Source organism: Oncorhynchus clarkii, chromosome 1 (genome assembly GCF_045791955.1).
Source record: "Oncorhynchus clarkii lewisi isolate Uvic-CL-2024 chromosome 1, UVic_Ocla_1.0, whole genome shotgun sequence".
Lineage (NCBI taxonomy): Eukaryota > Metazoa > Chordata > Actinopteri > Salmoniformes > Salmonidae > Oncorhynchus > Oncorhynchus clarkii.
In genome coordinates, this window is record NC_092147.1 from 41,622,534 (window position 1) to 41,648,020 (window position 25,487).

General features: G+C 43.3%; 1 protein-coding gene across 3 annotated transcripts in view; it reads right to left on the bottom strand.

Annotated features, from left to right (window-relative positions):
- Positions 1-25,487, bottom strand: part of LOC139407218 (tetraspanin 9a) — a 270,678-nt gene that overhangs the window by 24,722 nt on the left and 220,469 nt on the right. For all 3 annotated transcript variants that reach the window (XM_071150801.1, XM_071150810.1, XM_071150791.1), the window contains 2 exons: positions 10,700-10,891; positions 8,242-8,316 (listed from right to left, as the gene is read on the bottom strand). In XM_071150801.1, the coding sequence (XP_071006902.1) occupies positions 8,242-8,316; positions 10,700-10,891 (267 nt within the window). The remainder of the gene's footprint in view (positions 1-8,241; positions 8,317-10,699; positions 10,892-25,487) is intronic.

Consider the following 25,487-nt stretch of genomic DNA (forward strand, 5'->3'; position numbering starts at 1 on the left):
TACCTGGAGGCAAGACTTCCACTGCAGAGCAACCATGGGAGGAGGGGAAGTTATTAGCCTGAAATCCAAACTGATATGCTATGTTTCACTGGTGAAATGTAGCATATCAGTTAGATTCCAGGCTAGAAAGGTACTCCAGTAAATTGACATATTCATGAACATTAGAGCATAATCACACATGATTTGAAGATGAAATCTCAATTTTGGAGCCTCTATTAATAGACTGCCAAATGCTGCCAAAGTGTCTGTATGTCTGTGATTTCCAGATCAAATAGCCTTGGTAAATTAACGATTCCATCTTTTGGGGATGTGGAGAGCCTAACACGGCATACTATATTTAGTCTCTCTCTATATATATATATATATAAATGAGAGAGAGAGAGCGCGGAAGCGCAAGAGCAATATGTTCAGGGCCTGATCTCCATTCAATTCTCAGATACAGTAGCCTTCAGGTATGGGGTTAATGCCACAAATGAAATTATAATTGAATTCCCTCTCCCGGTAAATTCAATTGAATTCAATTACAATTCTAGCTAAGTCTTTGAATTCAGAGATAATTATATTTGTCTCAATTCCAATGTTAGATAAAACAAAAAAAAAACATGTTTTAAGTGAGAAAAGGTATTTGTCTGAAGCTGAAAAGGGAACTCACATGAACACCACAATGCCTATTCCAGCCTGCAGCCTGCCTACACATAGTTTGAAGTACAATAACAACATAGCTACTGTAGTAGGTCAAAGCTGTGTGCTGGAAAACCTTGGTAGAGCATGGGTGGAAAAGGCATTGTGGTGCTCATGTGAATTTCCTTTATTTTCCGGCTTCAGACCAATGCCAATTATCACTTAAAATTCAATTTTTCATTATTCATTTCCATGGTTTTTACACCGTAAAGTGATTATGCAACATTATTATGCAACCTTATAATACATGCTCTCCTTGTGAACCCTCACAATATTGATTTTATTTATAGACAAGATTCCAGCTCATAATCCTACTGAAGAATTGTCAAGAACAAGGAAGCAAAGCCTAAAGAAAATATTTACTATGCGATTAAACAATGTAGCTGGCTAGATGACTATAGGAGCGCAAAATATGGATTCATTGTTTTCAATGGAAGGGTTCTTAAAAGTTCTCTCTCGCTAAGGCGAGCTGTTACCGTGAATATATCATAGTCATCCTCCTCGGTGTGTCAAATGCAAGCTGATTTGGAGGAAGTCCACCTGAATGTTCCCTGGGACAACGGTGGTCTACTCTGACATCATGCAGTGAGATGTTCCAGTGGGAGGAGGACATCAACAAGCGCATAGAGATTGTCTAGTGTTCTGTCAACCAGCTGGTGTTTGCATTTCTCTGTGACATGCACATGCCCACACAATCTGACACTTTGCCATAAAATCACTGTGTCCCTGGGTAGTCCCGTAGGACAGGGTTTCCCAAACTCGGTCCTACATCATTATACTGAGACCGTGTCAAATGTTAAAAGGATGTATTTGGATGCTTTTGTTCATGTCTTTCGCATCCCCTGATACTGCACAATGAGCAAAGAGGAAGTGAATCGCAGCTGGGGTAAGTTTGTCAAAAACAAGACAAATCACACAAAGAAAAGTGTCGGACCCTTCTATAACATGCCTTTTACAAACAATTGAGATTTACTTCAGAAATAAGACAATTATCCTTTAAATAACCGCCTGTCCTTTGTAACTATACCAAATGTAACATATCATACTGATTTCAGGGTCCTGGATTTGCATGTACTATGTTACATCTAGTCTATGAGACCAGGCTGGCACACAGCAAGTCACGTAAGCAAGCAATGATCCTGATGTTGTTTTAACCTGGTCCAGCGTGTGGAGCCCCTGACTACATTTTACTTCTGGAATGGCGATTTCCGATTTTCTGTGAACACACTGAAAAGGAATTTGACACTGTGTTGATCAGTCGGCACTCATTTGTACTATAAATGTTAAGACAGCAGGAGAGGGAGTTTATGCCGAAGCTGGAATTTATTCTACAGGTGTTTTAAACAGCGATGTTGTCAGTCTAAGCATGCACAACTGAGGTTCTGTTTACACGTACGTTTGGGGTTCAACCATTTACTATATGTGGTTCAACATAGCTAAATTATTGTTTCTTAACAAAGCAATTTGTTTTCTTAGCTTTGGTTTTTATAGTGTTCTTAGTCGAGGAAATGTAGCGTAGTTAACTGCAGGGTTTGCCCTGTCTGAAATCTGTCTACCTCGTCGATGTTACCATAGCTTGGTCTGTGCAATGCAAATTAACCTGATTAGCATGGCAGTTTCCCAAAGATTGGTGAGTTCAAACTTAATGTAACTAACTAGAAAGTATTATATATTGTGGTGCATGAACTGGCCATACAAGTTAGCTAACAATACACTCTTAAATTGGCTAAGGTTACTTAGCTAGCTAAAGTGAATTGGCTATCATAGCAGCCAAGGACGTCCGCTAGATTATTTTGTGCATATTTGTTTGTGCTCCGATTACACGCAAGTGTCTAGATCAGCAGTTTACACATGACGACTTTTGCCTTGTATGGAAAAACTTATTTGGCAAAATATCATTTGTTGCTTGTTGGTTAGCTACCTAGCCAACGTTAGCTCTTATTGTGGGAGAAACTGTTGGGTATACCGTTAAGTTAGTTAGATACTTAGCTAATCAAAATATCAGTTTGCATTTATTGATTAACGTCAGCTAGCTATTTACAGTAGCCTAGGTTTGTTCGCATAAACGTCTTGTGACTGGTAGCATGATGCAAGCAGCTGTGTTGTTGCCGAGCAACCAACCAGGAGTTAGAACTCTTGAGTTTCGGCTGAAAAAGCTACAAAAAGGTATCACATCGTTGTTTCTTAACAGACGGAAATGTGCACGTGAGAGCGATAAATTATACATTTAATAAAAACTGTTGCACCTACAAACTTAGTTAATACTGCATTTTTTAGGACCAGTGGTAACTTTATGGACGCTGTCTCGTTTCGAATTTGAGCCAGGTAGACGCTAACGACCCTGTTAACCTTTTCGTTTGAGTTCCAAATGTCTCTAACGGTCGCCAGAGTGTGAGTTTTTATGCACGTGACGTAAGAGTACACTCACTGTCCAAAAATGTGATTGTTACGCAACAGGACAGTTAACCCACGCTGCCACCAAACCAAGGCACGCTGTCTGCTAATTATCTATAGGCTATGTTTCAATTCGTCAATTTCAAATTATTTTCTAACAAGTTTTATTTTCGAACAGTTTGAATTGAGGTGTGTTCAGCCTCCTCATTAATTCACATAAGAAGTAGCCCATTTCAGTGTTGGGGTCAATTTATGTTTGAGGCTTTACTTCTCTCTTCGACTAGAGCCAAAACACGTCCCCAGTATTTCCCCAGATTTAGTATGCAGACATTAACGCATCTATAGTCAGAACAGGCCCTTCCACAAACTTTCCCCCCTGCCACATTTTCTGGCTGGCAACCGCATTGCCTTCATTATTTTTTCTTACAAATAATAACATTGGATATGTGTGCGTTCCTCTCAAAGTGCGTGCCTTATTTTCTGTATATAGTGTTGTCGTTTCTACTGTAGAATATCATATGTACAGTATGTATGGAGCATAATGTATTTACTGTTTTATTCACATTTTCAAGTTCTGCTGATAAATCATGCATTCCGATTATTGCATAGATTGTAATGGACACGTGTAAAATACTTTTTTACTGATTAAGATGAGCTAATGCTAAGCTATTTACCAGCTATGTGTGGCGCCATGTTTATTGACACCATACAGTGCATTCTGGTTGTCAAATAAGCGTCTGTCAGGCCAAAGATGTTGTAACAAAATGAGGTGAGGGGGTGGTTCACTCGACTGACTTATGGTGTTTTCAAGACAACAGGATCTCTGAAAAATCAAATCATGACATTGGTGATCTTCAGGTTGGAAAATTGTAGTTCCCAAGTTGGAATTCCGAGTTGGACAAATGTTCAAAGCGAGTTCCCAGTTGTCTTGAACACACTGAAGTCGGGAGTTGGAGATCCGAGTTCCCAGTTGTTTTGAATGCGGCATCAGACTATGGTACCTCAGGGTTGCCCCTTTCCAGGGGTTTTATTTTTATTTAGCTTTTAAATACTATGATGCCCCCCATCATAGTAATATTTCCTGCATCATATCTCCCCCAATATATCTTCCCCCATGGATTTGAAAACCCTCTACAAATGAAATGAACTCCCCCACAAACCCCCCTAAAATGGTTTATTCCATATCGGGCAACCCAATCCATCTGGCTGGATAATCTGTTGGCGTCCCGCGGACGTCCGGATCGGGGTCCGTCAGTTCCATCCCCCAGCACTTCCGATCCAACGCTGATGGAGCTGGGAGGTGCTGCTATGAGGGGGAGCGGAGGGGGGACCATTCCCTGCACTACCTGTTGCCGCAGTGGGCACACTGTTGGTCGGTGCTGGGGAGGTTCCCCAGGGAGTCGATTTAGCAGGCGGAGCGCTGGTGGGTCATCCCAGGTGAGTAGGCACCTGACTCACCCAGAGCTCCCTGTTGTTTATAGAATTCCCTGAGTTCTCCCCGCATTCCCAGTATAAGGCGCTAGTCGATTCAGGCGCGGCTGGGAACTTTATTGACCGTTGCTTTGCACATAGATTAGGGATCCCTATTGTTCCTGTTGATGTTCCTTTCCCTGTACATGCCTTAGATAGGATAGGGAGGTCACTCTTAGGGAGCTCCACTCTGTATGATAGTGCAGGAGGGTCATGAGGAGAGAATTAGTCTCTTTCTGATCGACTCTCCTGCGTTTCCTGTTGTGTTGGGCCTTCCCTGGATGGCCTCACATGACCCCACTATTTCGTGGCAACGGAGGGCTCTCAAGGGATGGTCCCGTCAGTGCTCAGGGAGGTGTGTAGGCGTTTCCTTGGGTGCAACTACGGTGGAGAGTCCAAACCAGGTCTCCACCATGCATATTTCCCCCGAATATGCCGATTTGGCACTCGCCTTCTGTAAAAAGAAGGCGACTCAATTACCACCCCATAGACGGGGAGATTACGCGATAAATCTCTTGGTAGACGCAGCACCTTCCAGGAGTCACTTGTATCCTCTGTCACAGGAGGAGACGGCGGCTATGGAAACATATGTCTCCGAATCTCTGGGACAGGGAGACATTCGGCCTTCCATTTCACCTGCCTCCTCGAGTTTATTTTTTGTGAAGAAGAAGGATGGAGGTTTACGCCCGTGTATTGACTATCGAGGTCTTAATCAGATCACAGTGAAGTACAGTTACCCGCTACCTCTCATAACCGGTGTGACAGAGTCATTGCATGGGGCACGCATCTTCACAAAATTGGATCTCAGGAGCGCTTACGACCTGGTGCATATCCGGGCGGGGGATGAGTGGAAGACAGCATTTAGTACCACTTCTGGGCATTATGAGTACCTCGTCATGCCGTACAGGTTGATGAATGCGCCATCAGTCTTCCAATCCTTTGTAGATGAGATTTTCAGGGACCTGCACGGTCAGGGTGTGGTGGTGTATATAGATGACATTCTAATATACTCCGCCACACGCGCGCCGAGCATGTGTCCCTGGTATGCCGGGTGCTTAGTCGACTGTTGGAGCATGACCTGTACGTCATGTCTGTTCTTCCAACACTCCTTTCAAGGGTACCACTTTTCCACGTCAGGGGTGGAGATGGAGAAAGACCGCATTTCAGCTGGCATTTCAGCTGCTCCTTGTACGGGCGGCGTTCGGCGGTCGACGTCACCGGCTTTCTAGTCACCACCGATCCATGTTTCATTTTCATTTTGTTTTGTCTTCATTGTACACACCTGGTTTCCATTCCATAATCATGTTCCGTATTTAACCCTCTGGCTTCCCCTTTTGTTTTGTGCGTGATTGTTCTGTCAAGGTGTTCCGTGTTCCGTGTTCTGGATTGTTCATGTTTATCCTTGTTGGATTATTGTTGATATTGAGTAAATATCGTGGCTTTACTTATACCTGTGTCCTGCGCCTGAGTCCGCTTTATTCCATTCACCTGGAACATTGACAGGACCACTCAACAATGATCACAAAAATGTGATCGTACGCATCAAAGGGTTAAAAAATCAGGTATGAGGTTCTCCATAACAGACGTGTTGAAAGGGGAGTGTGTGTTGTGTACCTCCAATAAAGTTGATTTACGGATTTTCATCGAGATTGGTGTCATATTGGCTTAGATACGATGATAGGGAGATTTTAATTTAACACTGAGCTTCAACCAATGCCTGTATTAGATGTGATTGTTGTCGTGTCTATAATAAATTCTAAGAATTAATTTCCCAATTCAACATTATCGACAAACAAGATCTCAAATTCAATTGCCTCAGCCTTTTAGGCTAATAATGTTAGTGTTCAGACAGCCTAGCTATACTGGAAAAATATAAATACAAGTTGAAATGATTTAAAACAAATCCTTCAGTCAATGTTTGATACTAAGTACATTTGATACTAAGTGAATTAAATGTACACATAATGAATTCCAATTCAATTTAATAAACAAATTCCAATTCAATTCCAATTCAAACAGACTTATTCCAATTCCTTAACTTAAAGATTGTTGAAATTTGAATTGAACGTAAATCCACTTCATGAGTTCATTCAAAAATGTCATTGGAATTTCAAATTAAATTAGAATTTACCTCAAGCCTGGTAGCCTCATGTAAAACAAAAAATCCTGTGTTGAACCATTCCTGGTCTGATGTGAGCTAGAAATGCCACATTCAATAACTAGCCATTTGCAGTAACAGCTTCACATTTCATTGATACATTTCAGGCCATCAGTGTTATCATCACTTCATCTAACTTTAATGTGCAAGTGGAGATACAAACACAATCTGTGGAGATGGAGGACTCATAAACCTGCCTTGAGACGACAGTAAAGCCTAAAGTCGGGCCTTACAGCTAAAAACGTCATGGCCCGTATTTACAAATCCTCTCCAAGTAGGAGTGCTGATCTAGGGTAAGGGCCTGTATTTATAAAGTGTTTCAGTAGGAATGTCTTTGCCTTTTAGATTACATGGACGGGTGGACCTGATCCTATATTAGCACTCCTCCTTGGGCCCAGGTTCCCCTGTCCATCCTTGATAATATAAAAGGCAAAACTGATCTCAGATCAGCACTCCTACTCTGGGATGCTTTGTGGATACGAGCCCAGGCTTCTTTGGCTGATGATCACCCCACACCTTCACAGATTATCTCATACTGCTGCACTGCTGTCAAGTCAAGTACCCTCCCATAAGATCCTTTGGAAAGGTTTAGTTTGGGTTTATGACGTTAAGCTGGTGATATCTGAAGATGGCGCTTATAGATGGCAGACATATTTATTCCTAATGGTGCATGCCTGCTGCATGCATGGGAGACGGGGAGAGATCCAGATCTCTGAATGAACTGGGTGCTAACTGCTAAATGAATTCCTTTATCTGTCGGAGAGGCTGACTTTGAACAATGACCTCATGTCCAAAGAATTTGAATATAAAGAATAATAAAAATCTAGCTCACACAATGTCCCTGGAAAAAGAGGACCATTTTATTGCTGATCCATTTGACCAACACAAAACATTTGCCTCAGGCTTGGTTACTTCATCTATCTGGGGACATTTATAGGTTGATTTTAAGACTTCCCCCATGGCTGTCAATAACCTCCTGGGCTTTACATGCCATCCAATGTTCTCAGATTCTCAGACCCTGGCCATACATAGCAGCACAAAACCCCACCCCATGCCCTAAGGGTCATGGGAAACGCTGATCTAAAGCTTCAGAGTAAGTGGGACATATAGCAGGAGAGTGGGGCTAAGACAGAGCTAAGGACTAATTACACTGAGCCATTTGGCCAGGGGTGAGACTGCATTTTGTTGGCTGACCTGTGATCCTTTTGACCCCGGGGGTCAGCCCAGTGGGGTGAAGACGCTTAACCTCTCGCCGTGAGACAAGTGTCTTTGAAAGAGGAGACTGAGGACACTCTCAGCATGGAACAACTGGGCCATGCTTATGTACGTGACACCATTTGTGTCTTGAGGTTTCTGGGGTGTGTGTGTGTGTGTGTGTGTGTGCAAACATGCAGCGTTTTCACGTCAATAAATGGTAAGTAGTTACATGCTAAGTGAATTCTGATGTCGTTCGGCACATTTACATTCATATGTGTAACATGGGATCATATAATATACAGTATCATAAGTTAACATGGGGGACATTAAAGTATCCTTACCTTATCTGAATACACGAAGAACAGGATGAGTAGTATCAGCTCTGCCAGCAGGATTATCAGCAAGACAATGAAGAACTGCAAGAGAGAGAGGAGATGGAGAGAATGAGAGAGAGAGAGAGCAAGAGAGGGAAATGAAGAGACAGAGGAAGAGGGATACAGAGGGAGAGAGGGGGAGGGAGAGAGATGGAGATAAGGTGAGTGAGTGCCTGGGGGCCAGTGAACATCCCGAGGAGGAGGTTTAATTTCTCCACAGATTCTCCCACGTAGCCCAGCATCTCCTCACTCCTTCAGCTAAATACTGACTCTATCCCTTCTTCACAGCATGGGAGCTCAGCAACCGGCAGATTCAGAAATTCAATTTGAAGAGAGTTCTATTCATTTTGCCCTGTTTGTTTTGGATGTATTATTTGGGTCATGGTACATATGAAAAAGGATCACAGTGAAAACTGCACGGACAGTTGTTTATTGAATTTGTAGGTGGCCAGGTCAGCATTTGTCTTTTGTTGACAGGTCCCACAAGTCTGTTCGTCATGTCTCCTCCGGGTGTGGAACGTTTCAGATTATATAGACACAATGTGGGTGCTCTGATTGCTTAAACAGACACGATGTATGTGTGAGTGTGTTTGTTTGAGTATGTGTGTGAGGGTGTACGTGTGTGTCTGTGCGTTCATACACCCACTTTCATGTCTGCAATGTCAGCCGAGTGTGTTACACATTTCAATCTTCCCTTGAATTTTGCGATGGGCTCTTTCAACTTGTCTAGCCTAGCTTGAATCTCCTGACGGCAAAGGTTCTCTGACCTTTATCTATTTCAAATATTTCTAATCCAAAGAGAGTTTGTTCACAGAAGAACTTCACAAATAATATGTCAGACCGGTACCTCAGATCTGGCTGCCCCCAGGAGGGCTAACTTCACTCTGATGTTTCCAGACAGACTGACAGATAGAAAGACTGACTGTTCAAAACATCCCAGGTTTGGGCGAATATGAAATACCCGTTGGCTCAATCTGATATGACTTAACAGAGATGTGGTATGAAACTTTTACATCAGAGTTCATTATTTATCACTATGGTGTTCTGACTGAGATCCAGGCCCTCTCTCCCGCTTTCTCTCTCTCTCTCTCTTTTTTCCTCTCTCTGTCCCCCCTCTCTTTCTCTCTGTCTCTCCGTGTTGTTAAAGTAGGTAGTGTATACCTACCGCTGTGCTGATGTGGAGGATTTGGTATGCTCTTAACTGAGGCGTGTGCTAGCTTCTCCAAGGGATTGGAGATGTTTGATATTCCGCAACTCTCATTTTTAAGTTGATTTAAAAAGTTTCACATCCAGTTACATAAACCTATTTTTAAACTTTGCTGATTAAATCAAACTTGAGAAAACTCTTGAGACTTTTTCAGGAACAACATGAGTCTAGAGACAAACAAGACTATTCTTTGTGTTAAATAATTCAGGGCGTTCAATTTTTTTCCTTACCAATGCAATTGATGTGCCATTATGAGCGCTACATAATTCAATCATTTAAGTGACACACATGTCCTCACACTGACACATCTTTCAATCAGGCTGTGACCACGGCCATGGAGGAGAGCCGATGGGTTACTGTTCATTTTCAGAATGGGAGACTCCCGCAGCGGCTGGCGCTCGGGTCGAATTTTCTCTCTGAACCCCTGAGGTTTTTACTGAGGATTCAACTCCCCGTTGAGCTCGTTAGCCTGGCTGCTCTACTGATGACCCATTTGAAGAGTAATACAAATAAGGCTGCTGTGAGTGTGTATGTGAGATTTGTTTTATTTTAACAATGTCTTTGTTGGCCCAATAGTTACATCATTAAAAGCACAAACGTTACTTCATTTAAACAGACCTAGAAAGTTAGAACCAAGCCCCCCTCCACGTCCACTGTAAAGAATCCCCCTGATGCCCCACACCCCTACACAGTCCTCCAGATCGTACACCAGCCCCCCATATACTGTACACTTGCCAGCCGAGCCCACAACAGCCCCAGTAGCACAGCTCTGGGATCCGTGATTCCCGCCTCCTGCATTACATGTTTCCTGGTCTTCCACACCACCATTTCTGTCTGCACCAACAGGTAGTTTACTAGGCAGTCCCTTTGCCTGTTGGCTATGCTATATTTAGGCCCTCTGACATATAGATCCAGAGTCAGCCTGAACCTTAGGTCTGTACACCACCCACCCAGGACAGAAAACAACCCTACCAGCCTGGAACGAGAAAAAAACTGATGCTACACTGTCTCCTTCTCCTTACAGAACAGACACCCCTCCCCACTAATGGATCAAGGTGCGAAACCTATCTGTTCTTAGCGATAGTGCTGTAAATAATCTCTGAACGAGCCCAGTTGTACAGCACAGACCCCCTCCACCTCCTGCTGCAGCAGCCTGATGGACTTAATATGTGTGTGTGCGCGTGAGAGAGAGAGAGAGAGAGAGAGATCATAACTCACACTCAGAAGCAGGCACTTGTTCTCCTTGATGGCGCCCAGGCAGCCCAGGAAGCCGGTCACCATGACGATGGCACCGATGGCGATGACCAAGTTGGCAGCGGAGAGCGACGGGAAGGAGGGCGAGAAGGTGGCAAAGCTGCCCTGGGACACAGACAGCCAGATGCCCACGCCGAGCAGCCCACAGCCACACAACTGCAAAGCAAGAGATCAGAAGAGAGGAAACCAGGTAAGTCAGGTAGGAAATACTCATCACAAAGAAATATCTGTTCAGGATGAATGAGTCGGCAGAAAACATGCCATCCAATGCTTCCACAGTTTCTTTGCATGTCCGAAACGAGCAAGCATATTCACACATAACGCAAAATGTTATATTCCCCGAGAAAATTTGTATTTTCATAGTCTTCACAAAGTACAAATCAAAGGGACCATGTAAATATCCTCAGAAAGGCTGTGTTGGTAGGCAGACCTCCCTTTACGCACCAGCATCCATCCCAAACACACACAAAACAAGAGCTTTTACAACTATTACAGAACATGAACGGATTCTGTTAAACCAATAAGAGCTCCACTGGAAATTATGAGCAGAAATGCTTTCTGCAGGTCTGAGCAGCTTACTGACATAGAACAAACACAGAATTACACACACACACTGAATGTAGTCTAGGCTTATAACACTTGTAGGGACACGGCACACCTCTAAGGGGAGCAGTTCCCCAGGGCTGGAATTCCTCTACAGTCCACTGCCCCCTACAGAGACTCACTCTGCGGGGCCTTGTTGAAAGTCTCTCAGATCTAGCATGCACTCCATTAATGCACCGCAGTGTTTTTGGAAGAGCCTGATCGGGCAGAGAGTTGCCCGGGTTCTGTCTGTGGGTGTTCCGCCCATCCACGAGTGGTAAGAGCAGACAGGACAGACACTGGCTGCATCCTAAAAGGCAACCTTTTCCCTATATAGTGCATTCCTTTTGACCAGAGGCTTATGGAGCTCTCGTCATTTGAGACACAGCCTAATACTATGATTTGGGCAGACAGCCCGCCATGCCTGCTGGCCCCAGTGAAATATCAGTGGGTAGGTAAGTGGTGACATTTTCACTCCGACTAATATAATTCAATATCCAATGCAATCTTGTCATGAATAACAAATTACAATGAGGTGAAATATGGTTAGACGCCATGGTAGATCTTAGCACCTTCCTCCATCCCTCCCTCCTTGTGGAGGGAAAGTGTACAGTGAACAATTAAAACTCTTGACACGGGATGTCTTTGACAGTGCAGTCATCTCTAGACGTTAACACATCAGTGCTCCTGAACACATTAACGCCCGTCCGCGATATATGGAGCCGTGTACTGTGCACTAACCAACCTGCAAACCTTCAGCCCCAACACAGGAACGAACACAGGCGAACCTGGAGTCGTATTTCTGAAGAGAATTAGACAAAAACAAAATGCTGAATCACATGTACAGTGTATCCCCGAGCTAAATGAGTTGGGTAATTGGACTGACAAATAGCTCCTTCAATAACTCTAAGCGATGAGCACTTAACAAACAAGCGTTTCGCTACACTCGCATAAACACCTGCTAACCATGTGTATGTGACCAATAAGATTTGATTTGATTTGGCTTACATCCAGAGATGACAAATGGCTCTATCACCCTGTCTCAACACCATCGACACCCTCATCTAAGAGCCCCACCAAAAAGTGTGACCTTTCACTGCATACAGTAAAAACAAAACAAGCGCCTTCCACGCTGGTGGCGCATATGAGAGTGGGTCTAAGTGGGTTGGTATCACCGCCTGGTACGGCAACTGCTCCGCCCACAACCGTAAGGCTCTCCAGAGGGTAGTGAGGTCTGCACAACGCATCACCGGGGGCAAACTACCTGCCCTCCAGGACACCTACACCACCCGATGTTACAGGAAGGCCATAAAGATCATCAAGGACAACAACCACCCGAGCCACTGCCTGTTCACCCCGCTATCATCCAGAAGGCAAGGTCAGTACAGGTGCATCAAAGCTGGGACCGAGAGACTGAAAAACAGCTTCTATCTCAAGGCCATCAGACTGTTAAACAGCCACCACTAACATTGAGTGGCTGCTGCCAACACACTGACTCAACTCCAGCCACTTTAATAATGGGAATTGATGGGAAATGATGTAAAATATATCACTAGCCACTTTAAACAATGCTACCTAATATAATGTTTACACACCCTACATTATTAATCTCATATGTATACGTATATACTGTACTCTATATCATCTACTGCATCCTTATGTAATACATGTATCACTAGCCACTTTAACTATGCCACTTTGTTTACATACTCATCTCATATACTGTACTCGATACCATCTACTGTATCTTGCCTATGCTGCTCTGTACCATCACTCATTCATATATCTTTTTATGTACATATTATTTATCCCCTTACACTGTGTATAAGACAGTAGTTTTGGAATTGTTAGTTAGATTACTTGTTGGTTATTACTGCATTGTCGGAACTAGAAGCACAAGCATTTCGCTACACTCGCATTAACATCTGCTAACCATGTGTATGTGACAAATAAAATTTGATTTGATTTGATTTTAGTGAATATACGAGTGTGTATGAGAATGGGGTCTGTCAGTGTTGTGTGATGGTTATGTGAAGGTTGTTTGATGGGGGGTTGTCCCACTGGGACAGAGCCTGAGGGGTAAACTCCTGTCTGCTGATGATGGTGGCGTCGAGAGACGTCTCCATGTTAATGAGTCCTACAGGGTCTGTAACTCTGGACATACTGTATAAACCTGGGGCCAGTCACAGAGTTCAGGCCGTCAAACCCCCATCAAACGCCCCCCAGGGGCCGTGTGTTGAGTGGAGGATCACGCTCATTAACCTGTGACATTTCCATTGGGCAGGCTGTGTGGCCTGTGTTTGTGTAGGCTAGAGTTGACGGGAGATACTGCTTTGTATATACAGGGAGCTTCTGGGGGACTGCATATCCTTTTAAGACCTGAAATTGATGCGAAAATGTCCTGGTTGTTAAAAATCAGGAGGCGCTAACGGAAAACCTTGTGTAATAAGTACGTCAGTACCTCAGCTCAGCAAAAACTGTTTCTGAGTGGAAAGTATTGAGATTCTACCAAAGAGAATGTGTTGCCTTGCCAGGGACCTGATCCTGACAGCCTGACTAAAAGTACAGAAAATATCAGTGACTCCCGAGTGGCACAGCGGTCTAAGGCACTGCATCTCCGCGCAAGAGGTGTCACTACAGTCCTTGGTTTGGGAGTCCCATTGGGAGTCCCATAGGGCGGCACACAATTGGCCCAGCGTTGTCTGGGTTTGGCCGGGGTAGGCTGTCATTGTAAATAAGAATTTGTTCTTAACAGTGGTGTTAAAGTACTACTTAAGTAGGTTTTTGGGGTATCTGTACATTACTTACTATTTATATTTTTGACAACTTTTACTTTTACTTCACTGCACTCCTGAAGACAATAATGTACTTTTTACTCCATACATTTTCCCGGACACCCAAAATTACACATTACATTTTGAATGCTTAGCAGGGCAGGAAAATGGCCCAATTCACACCCTTGTCAAGACAACATGTGGTCATCCCTTCTGCCTCTGATCTGGCAGACTCACTAAACACAAATGCATCTTTTGTAAATGATGTCTGAGTGTTGGAGTGTGCCCTTGGCTATCCATACATTTTTTTAAACAAGACAATGGTGCCGCCTGCTTTGCTCAATACCAGAAATTTGAAATTATTTATACTTTTACTTTTGGTACAAAAATAAAACATAATAAAACAAACAACTAACTTGCTGTGTGACTGAGTAAGAGAGAGACTCAGGAGCATCAGTTGTTTGTTTGAGTGGCGTTAGATTGAACGACCCTCAGCTCAGTATGGGCCTCAATCACCTTAATAATACATAACTAACTACTAGGAGGAGTGAGCCGGGGGGATGGTCCCCGATTAAAAATGGAAAAATGGAAATGTCAACTGGAAATGCTGTGAAAGGTCACATTTGTCTTTATGCTGAGTGGATAAAATGCAGATAGATCTCCCAGCTCATGAGGCCACAGCCATTGAATCAGAGTTATACTACAACAGGCTTTCCAATTCATGTCAATGGGTGGACCGGCAGCCATATTGAGTGTACCCATAGGAGTAAAGCAAGATAACATGCTTTTGCTGTTCTAGTAATTTTTATCTCTACGGCCAAAGTTCCTGTTTTGTGAGAGGGTGCATTGTGGGTGGGTACTACTAGGTGGGTAGGTGGGTAAAAACAATTGTAAGTGGCTCCCTGTGCGCGCCCTTGCAGTGACACAGTCTCTCTCACTAAGCTTTGATATTTTAAGTTGAAATTGTGCACCAATATAGAATTTTAAAAGCCTGTTAAATTAAATGAAGTGCCATTTAATATAGACCACATGGAGAATTCGATAAATCCGATTTCTAAAATATGAATAAGGACTTACTAAAGTACCAAAATTCAGCATTTTGACATGTCCCTCTGTCAATCCTCTTTCACTTTTTATGAAGTTGAACTTGTGCTCTTTATGACAGAATGTAAAAAAAAAATGTAAAGCCCAAATTGGTGGAATGACCCAGGTACGTTATGAGGACAGGCAGGTTGGATTTATTTTTTATTTTTTAATGTTTTTATTTAACCTTTGTTTTAACCAGGTAGGCAAGTTGAGAACAAGTTGTCATTTACAATTGCGACCTGGCCAAGATAAAGCAACGCAGTTCGACACATACAACAACACAGAGTTACACATGGAGTAAAACAAACATACAGTCAATAATACAGTAGAAACAAGTCTATATACGAAGTGAGCAAATGAGGAGATAAGGGAGGTAAAAGCAACAACAACAAAAAAGGCCATGGTGACAAAGTAAATACAATATACAAAGTAAATACAATATACAAAGTAAATACAATATAGCAAGTAAAACACTGGAATGGTAGATTTGCAGTGGAAGAATGTGCAAAGTAGAAATAAAAATAATGGGGTGCAAAGGAGCAAAATAAATAAAATAAATACAGTAGGGAAAGAGGTAGTTGTTTGGGCTAAATTATAGGTGGGCTATGTACAGGTGCAGTAATCTTTATGAGGAAAGGGAGCATGAGAGGTAAGCCAGTCCAGGTGGGAGGAGGATCCCGTGCCTCTAGTTGATTGTGACTAATGCCCGAGTGTAGGAAAGCATCCAAGGTTGTCTGCTGTAAGTGATTGTGAAGCCACCCAGCCCCCACCCAATCTGTCTGATCTCTCTCGGTGTAATCTCTGTCTCACTACACCACTGCTACCAGCTCCAATGTCAAACGTGAAAGGATGTTATGTAGGAAATCCCAGAGTAGAGAGCGAGGCCTGCCAATTGGTGGTATGACCTTCGATGGTCGTGACTGACATACATAATGCACAGAAGTTTACAGTAGTAGTTAAAAACCACATGAAAATGATGGGCCAAATGCCCTTCCACATGTGAGAAAGTTAGTTTAATCGCGAATGGTTCCCATTCCCTAAAATGATGTGTTAGTAGTCCCGCGTTACCATAACCCCAAGTCTCATTTATCCCTCTGTTCAGAGAGGGAAAAACTTGGAGTCGAGGCTAACCATGGGGGAAGATGTATAAGTGTTTAGCTTAAAGTAACATGTCAGTTAGGTATTTAGGCACCGGCTGCAGTTTTTAACTCTGTCGAACAGGCCAGGAGAGAGAGAGAGGGGCAGGTTCTGCTCCGTCTCAGCGCCCACAATCCCCTTGGCTCCCTGTGCGCACCCTTGCAGCGACATAGCCTCTCTCATTAAGCCATTACTGGGAGTGTGTGGGGTTGGTACGCTGCTTTCTATTACCTGATAGGAATTCTCCTCAGGCAGAGTTACAGTAACAAGCTTTTACTGTTTGATGGAGATATGTTCAACGTTTTAAGTTGCATCATGCCCGTTCAAATCCTTTTTGGCGTACTGTGTGTATATAGTGTATTTCTGAAGATACTATGACAAGTCACGTGACTGCTCGAGGTGGGAGTGAGTAGTGGTAGGGAGCGATGCAATTTATTGAACCGTAGAAGTGGAGGACATGTCTACCTCCAGATTTCATAATACCTAGGAACATCCTATATATTGGACATTTGAATCATTTGGCAGACGCTGTTATCCAGAGCAACTTACAGGAGCAACTAGGGTTAAGTGCCTTGCTCAAGGGCACTTCCACTGATTCCACTGATTCACATTATTTGGATAGTCCATCTGTAGATGCTCTACAGATTATCAACAGACTATCAGTAACATTTCAATTTACTAACTCTAGCTCTAACTCTAACCTTAACCCTTATCCTCACCCTAAAGGTAACTCTTCACCTTTACCTTAACCAAACCCTTATTCTAAACCTAACTCTAACCTTAACCCTTATCCTCACCCTAAACGTAACCCTCACCCTAACCTTAACCAAACCCTTATTCTAAACCTAACCCTAACCTTAACCCTTATCCTCACCCTAAAGGTAACTCTTCACCTTTACCTTAACCAAACCCTTATTCTAAACCTAACCCTAACCTTAACCCTTATCCTCACCCTAAAGGTAACTCTTCACCTTTACCTTAACCAAACCCTTATTCTAAACCTAACTCTAACCTTAACCCTTATCCTCACCCTAAACGTAACCCTCACCCTAACCTTAACCAAACCCTTATTCTAAACCTAACCCTAACCTTAACCCTTATCCTCACCCTAAACGTAACCCTTACCCTAACCTTAACCAAACCCTTATTCTAAACCTAACCCTAACCTTAACCCTTATCCTAACCCTAAACGTAACTCTTAACCTTAACCTTAACCAAACCCTTATTCTAAACCTAACCCTAACCTTAACCCTTATCCTCACCCTAAACGTAACTCTTCACCTTTACCTTAACCAAACCCTTAATCTAAACCTAACCCTAAACTTAACCCTTATCCTAACCCTAAACGTAACTCTTAACCTTAACCTTAACCAAACCCTTATTCTAACCCTAACTCTAACCTTAACCCTTATCCTCACCCTAAACGTAACCCTTACCCTAACCTTAACCAAACCCTTATTCTAAACCTAACCCTAATCTTAACCCTTATCCTCACCCTAACCTTAACCAAACCCTTCTTCTAAACCTAACCCTAACCTTAACCCTTATCCTCACCCTAAACGTAACTCTTCACCTTTACCTTAACCAAACCCTTATTCTAAACCTAAATCTAACCTTAACCCTTATCCTCACCCTAACCTTAACCAAACCCTTATTCTAAACCTAACCCTAACCTTAACCCTTATCCTCACCCTAAACGTAACTCTTCACCTTTACCTTAACCAAACCCTTATTCTAAACCTAACCCTAACCTTAACCCTTATCCTCACCCTAACCTTAACCAAACCCTTATTCTAAACCTAACCCTAACCTTAACCCTTATCCTCACCCTAACCTTAACCAAACCCTTATTCTAAACCTAACTCTAACCTTAACCCTTATCCTCACCCTAAACGTAACCCTTACCCTAACCTTAACCAAACCCTTATTCTAAACCTAAATCTAACCTTAACCCTTATCCTCACCCTAACCTTAACCAAACCCTTATTCTAAACCTAACTCTAACCTTAACCCTTATCCTCACCCTAAACGTAACTCGTAACCTTTACCTTAACCAAACCCTTATTCTAAACCTAACCCTAACCTTAACCCTTATCCTAACCCTAAACGTAACTCTTAACCTTAACCTTAACCAAACCCTTATTCTAAACCTAACCCTAACCTTAACCCTTATCCTCACCCTAAACGTAACTCTTCACCTTTACCTTAACCAAACCCTTATTCTAAACCTAACCCTAACCTTAACCCCTATCCTAACCCTAAACGTAACTCTTAACCTTAACCTTAACCAAACCCTTATTCTAACCCTAACTCTAACCTTAACCCTTATCCTCACCCTAAACGTAACCCTTACCCTAACCTTAACCAAACCCTTATTCTAAACCTAACCTTAACCTTAACCCTTATCCTCACCCTAACCTTAACCAAACCCTTATTCTAAACCTAACCCTAACCTTAACCCTTATCCTAACCCTAAACGTAACTCTTCACCTTAACCTTAACCAAACCCTTATTCTAAACCTAACTCTAACCTTAACCCTTATCCTAACCCTAAAAGTAACCCTTACCCTAACCTAAACCTAACCCTAACCTTAGCAAGCAGTTGCTTATCAACAGATACACTATATATGCAAAAGTATGCGGACACCCCTTAAAATTAGTGTATTCGGCTATTTCAGCCACATGTATAAAATTGAGCACACCGCCATGCAATCTCCATAGACAAACACTGGAAGAAGAATGGCCTTACTGAAGAGCTCAGCGACTTTCAACTTGACCACCTTGCTCTTCTGCAGTAAATGGTGCTATTGTGAAGTGGAAACGTCTAGGGGCAACAATGGCTCAGCTGCGAAGTGTACAGTATGCCACACAAGCTCACACAATGGGACCACTGAGTGCTGAAGCGCGTAGCTCGTAAAAGTTGTCTGTCCTCGGATGTAACACTCACTACCGAGTTCTAAACTGCCCCTGGAAGCAATGTCAGCACAAAAACTGTTCATCTGGAGCTTCATGAAATGGGTTTCCATGGCAGAGCAACTGAACACAAGCCTAAGATCACCATGCGCAGTACCAAGCATTGGCTAGATTGGTGTAAAGCTCGCCGCCATTGGACTCTGGAGCAGTAGAAACATGTTCTCTGGAGTGATAAATCACACGTCGCGTCCTGGCAGTCTGACGGACGAATCTGGGTTTGGCGTATGCCAGGAGAACGCTACCTGCCCGAATGCATAGTGCCAACTGTAAAGTTTGGTGGAGGAGGAATAATGGTCTTGGACTGTTTTTCATGGTTCGGGCTATGCCCCTTAGTTCCAGTAAAGGGAAATCTTAACACTACAGCATTCAATGACATTATTGAAGATTCTGTGCTTCCAACTTGGTGGCAACAGTTTGGGGAAAGCCTTTTCCTGTTACAGCATGACAATGCGCTGTGCGCAAAGCGGGATCCATACGGAAATGGTCTGTCGAGATCTGTGTGGAAGAACTTGACTGGCCTGCACAGAGCCCTGACCTCAACCTAAACGAACACCTTTGGGATGAATTGGAACGCAGACTGCGAGCCAGGCCTAATCGCCCAACATCAGTGCCAGACCTCACTAATGCTTGTGGCTGAATGGAAGCAAGTCCCCGCAGCAAAGCCTTCCCAGAAGAGTGGAGGCTGTTATAGCACCAGAGGAGGGACCAACTAAATATTAATGGCCAAGATTTTGGGATAAGATGTTCGACCAGCAGGTGTCCACATACTTTTGGTCATGTTGTGTAGTTTTTTGATAGTATGACCATCTGTAGAGCATGGACAATCCAGACTATCCAGATAAAGTGTGACCACAAATTCAACCTATTCTGTGGTTGAGGGGCTGGAGTACACAATACTCAATTCAATACAAGTCTATAGCTCTCAACATTTAATAAAAAGTTACATAGACATCTCTTTAGGCTAGAAAGAGGACATGGAGTGTCAAGGTTCAACGATTTGTGACTAGACTAATGTTAATTTTATCCAAGCCTTTTGTGGTCAGATTGAGTTGTGCTAAGTCTAAAGTCCAAATATCATTGAAGGCTAGCTCGCTGTCAGTGTTGTGGCTGTGGTGAGTGGTGAGGAGCAAATTAGGCCTGTGGAACCATATTAGCTTTTGGGACAAGACTAGAGAACATGAGAGATGGCTCTATTTGACTGGATGAATGGAGCCCTGCTGTGTGGGTCCTTCTCAATGCTCAAGGTCAGGGTAATTGAAACTGTGAAGCAAATTCATCAGTGGAGGGAGAGGGAGGGTGGCGAAGGATGAGAGAGGAGAGGAAGAGGAACAGAAAGAGAAAGCGAGAGAACAGCCCTTCTCCATCACACTGGCTGGGTGCTTTATCAGCTGCGACAGTAACCTGCTCAGTGACACAGAGAGCCACCCGATGCGGGACGCCACTTCAATCTCCCCCACCGACGGAGCAAGCAGGCCAGGCAAGGGGGAGGTGACTAGGGGAGGGGCTGCGACTGGCTGAGTGTGGCCGGGTGGAGCTGATCTTTTTACGCTCCCTCTCAGAGGTCACGGGGAAAACGGCCCGCAAACCACCCGGAATAATGACTTCAACGGCTTTTGTCAAACTGTGTCAGTCCTTTTCTTGGGCTCTTAGTATTACAATGGAGGTTGATTTCGGAAGGGGTTTGGGGTGTCTGCGGGCATGAGTGTGAAACTGACCCTCCAAACGACTTGCTCTGCTCTTGTTAAATGGCTTGCCACCAGATTTTTGCAATACAGGGGCTAAAGCTGATGACTGGCCTGGCAAGCATGGAAGTCATCCATTCTGGACATAAAATGCTCTTCGGGAGTGTAATGTTTCAGTGAAAGTGTGTTTTGTTAAAGTATAGCTCTAACATTACAGTGCAATAACAGTAAAGAGTGGTAGCAAAGCCTCCTGCCTGTGCTGGCTATGAGAAGGAGTGCTGCTCTATCCCTCTATCATCCCCTGAGTGCCACGCTATTCTTCACGTTATTGGAGAAAACATATTTTTAGCAGCAACTATGGGTTCCATCCTTTAAAAGGACAGTTCGCTCTTATTGATAATACTGTATACCATCATGAAGAGATAGAATGTCTAGCACCTCAGATGAAAACAATAACTTTCTCTCTCTGAAGGCTTACAATGCTGCTCGGACATTACTGTGGCATATGGCCATACTAAAAAAACACTATCCCTCCAAAAATGTTTAAGGGAAACTGACTTTTGACAGTGACTGTAGGCAAATATCTGAAATGACTGCACAAATTACAGTGTACACTTCAAATGAGAAATTATAGAATTGCAATTGCCGTCATTGTAAATAAGAATATGTTCTTAACTGACTTGCCTAGTTAAATAAAGGCTAAATGAAATAAAAAAATAAAAAATACTCCACCATGAACCTTTGTGAATCAGAAGGATCAAATTTACCAGTCATCTTTCAGCAAGGCTTTCAGTTATTTAACTGTGAACATGTCTAGCCTTGACTCATACGGCTTGACCAAAGCTGACATCTTTAAATATGAAAAGTCATGAATAAATGTAGGGAAATGTAGTTTCTACGAGTAATACATTCATTTGGGAGAGAAGCAAATGAGAATAGCAATTTAGCTATTTTTCTTTTTTACAAAAACATCCCTTACACTTAAATATATACTCTGCTTGATTGAATCACTTCAAATACTAATTCAATCAAAGTTGCCTTTATACAGAACATCTTATTTGAATATGTGTCAAGTTGGAACGATCGGGGAGAGGGTCGTGGTCCATCATTAAACTGTTTCTGATTCTGGGTTCAAGTCCAGACTGTTGCAGCCGGCCACAGGTTTTGGCCGGCAGGGATGTCCTCGTCCCATCGCGCACTAGCGACTCCTATGGCGGGCCGAGTGCAGTGCACGCTGCCACGGGTTGCCAGGTGCACGGTGTTTCCCCCAACACATTGGTGCGGCTGGCTTCTGGGTTAAGTGGGCATTGTGTCAAGAAGCAGTGCGGATTGGTTGGGTTGTGTTTCTGAAGATGCAGATGGCTCTCGACATTCACGTCTCCCGAGTCCGTACGGGAGTTGCAGCGATGAGACAAGTCTGTAACTACCAATTGGACACCACAAACCTGGGCAGAAAAAACGGGTAAAAGAAAATAAATAACGATTTCTCCTTCTAATGGCCTATGAGTTATCATAGTGCTGTGTGATGCATCCAGAACTGTCGCAGCCTTTTCAACTACAGAAGAAAAGATCCAGCTAAAACCAACAGACAGATGAATCTATGTTTTATGCTTTCATAGTTCTTTTTTCATAGTTTTTCATAGTTTATGTTTTCATAGTCAACAGTGGTTGTGTTCCTAAACTACATCCTTCAACAAACATAGGTGCTGGGCTAAGGATAATGTGTCTACACTTGAATTATGTTTGACCTGACGAAGATCCTTTTTTGGATCAAAACTTTGACGTTACCGGAACGTTCAGTAATTTTGGTAATTAACAGGTAATCTATGGCAATCTATGGTAACTTTGGTCATTTACACTTGAGTATATATATTTTTTTTAATCAAATAGTGTTAGTTTTGTATATCTGTGTCCATATTGTCCATGAACTTCTAGTGGATAGACCACATGGTTCAACAGAAAATGGCCTTTAATCAACAATGGCATTACTTTCAATTAACTCTGCAACTCTTCCAACTATTGACTTTTTTTTCACAACTGCCACCAGTTTGGCACCAATGTTTTTTTTTTTTTACAACATAAACATATTGATATAGTCAAATAAATACAAGTGTGTAAAAAAAAAAAGCTGAAATAAGTGCTATTCCTTTGGTAAGTTGATGGTTTATATTTAGGATAATGTCTTTCTATTTTTATGTGAAAATCATTGTATTTGATTGTTTGATATATTTTACATGTGATAAGGCCACACAGAGGGTTGGAGTACCCCAAAAGGCCACTAGATGTCATGTGATAAAAATGTTTTAAAAAACTTGAAACTTGAAATGTTACCAGTAATATACCCTCCCTTTGCAACCCTAACAAGGAGCATACAGTGTGTGGCCCTTTCTGTTCTTTTACAACATAACAGCTTGAGTATTGGCAGTCTGTTAAGTGGATTCTTCTAGGTTTCCTCATGCTGTAGCCTATAAGAGTGAGCCATACAATAACCCAGATAGACAGATTGAACAGGGCAGAAACTATTTTAAGTGAAGTACACAGTGATCATAGTGACCCACAGCTTCTCACGGCTCTGTCTGGTTCTCACATCTCTGTCTGGTTCTCACAGCTCTGTCTGGTTCTCACAGCTCTGTCTGGTTATCACAGCTCTGTCTGGTTATCACAGCTCTGTCTGGTTCTCACAGCTCTGTCTGGTTCTCATAGCTCTGTCTGGTTCTCATAGCTCTGTCTGGATCTCACAGCTCTGTCTGGATCTCACAGCTCTGTCTGGATCTCACATCTCTGTCTGGATCTCACATCTCTGTCTGGTTCTCACAGCTCTGTCTGGTTCTCACAGCTCTGTCTTTTTCTCACATCTCTGTCTGGATCTCACATCTCTGTCTGGTTCTCACAGCTCTGTCTGGTTCTCACAGCTCTGTCTTTTCTCACATCTCTGTCTGGATCTCACATCTCTGTCTGGATCTCACAGCTCTGTCTGGATCTCACAGCTCTGTTTGGATCTCACATCGCTGTCTGCTTCTCACAGCTCTGTCTGGATCTCACAGCTCTGTCTGGATCTTACACTCTGTCTGGTTCTCACATCTCTGTATGGTTCTCACAGCTCTGTCTGGTTCTCACAGCTCTGTCTGGTTCTCACAGCTCTGTCTGGTTCTCACAGCTCTGTCTGGATCTCACAGCTCTGTCTTTTTCTCACATCTCTGTCTGGTTCTCACAGCTCTGTCTGGTTATCACATTGCTGTCTGCTTCTCACAGCTCTGTCTGCTTCTCACAGCTCTGTCTGGTCCTCACAGCTCTGTCTGGTCCTCACAGCTCTGTCTGGTCCTCACAGCTCTGTCTGGTCCTCACAGCTCTGTCTGGTTCTCACAGCTCTGTCTGGATCTCACAGCTCTGTCTGGATCTCACAGCTCTGTCTGGTTCTCACGGCTCTGTCTGGTTCTCACGACTCTGTCTGGTTCTCACGGCTCTGTCTGGTTCTCACGGCTCTGTCTGCTTCCCACGGCTCTGTCTGGTTCTCACGGCTCTGTCTGGTTCTCACGGCTCTGTCTGGTTCTCACGGCTCTGTCTGGTTCTCACGGCTCTGTCTGGTTCTCACAGCTCTGTCTGGTTCTCACAGCTCAGTCTGGTTCCAAGTCATCAGAGAAAACCGTCTGGGAGGAAAACTCTATTTGGAGCTCTGTTCAGAAAACTATATTCTGACCCAATACAGAAGCATCTCTTCTGCAGCTCCACAGAAATCCCAGGGCATCATTATACTATGGGTGTGTGTGTGTTCGCGGGCGTGCATGCAAGTGTGTGTGCATGTTCAATATTGATTGCGCTCAATAATAATCTGCATGCAAAACCAAATTCAGCATTCATAGCCCAATCTCGATCTACATGACTATGGTTTCTCAACACCCAACAGGCATAACAAACACACACGACCGATGACTCCACTGCTGCCTGCTGGACCATATTTCATACAGAAAGTAATTCTCTCTGCTTTCCAGTAAAACGTATACTATGTTGTGTACACTATCTCCTTGGTGAGTTCCAGGGTTGTTACTCTGCTCTGCTCCGCTGTCCTAGTTTGAGTACTGTACAGCAGATGTGAGCGGAATTCCCACTAAATAAGCCTGGGAAATGTCGAGAACAGTCAGTGGCGACTGGTCATTCAGGGCATTATTGCGTGTCACATATCAGTTAGCAAACAATGTAAATTGAAAAAAATCATTGAGTTAATAAAGCCGGAAAAAAACATGGTCTCTTTTTTTGCTTTCTTGAGTAAAGCAGCTCCAAAATGCAGGTGATTCAGCCTAGCTCAGTGCTTTCTGTGGTGGTGGGGCAGACAGTGGAAAATACGGAGCGCAGGGGTTGGTAATGTTCTATAGTTGCGCCGTGATTGGCTCAGTGTTCTGTCACTCATGGGGACACTATGTCACTGCAAAATCTACAGGGAGAGCTTGAAAATTCAAGCCCCTTGGGTGCTGCTATAGAGTTACATTAGAAGTGCCCCTCCACGAAGGCTCAAAGTCAATA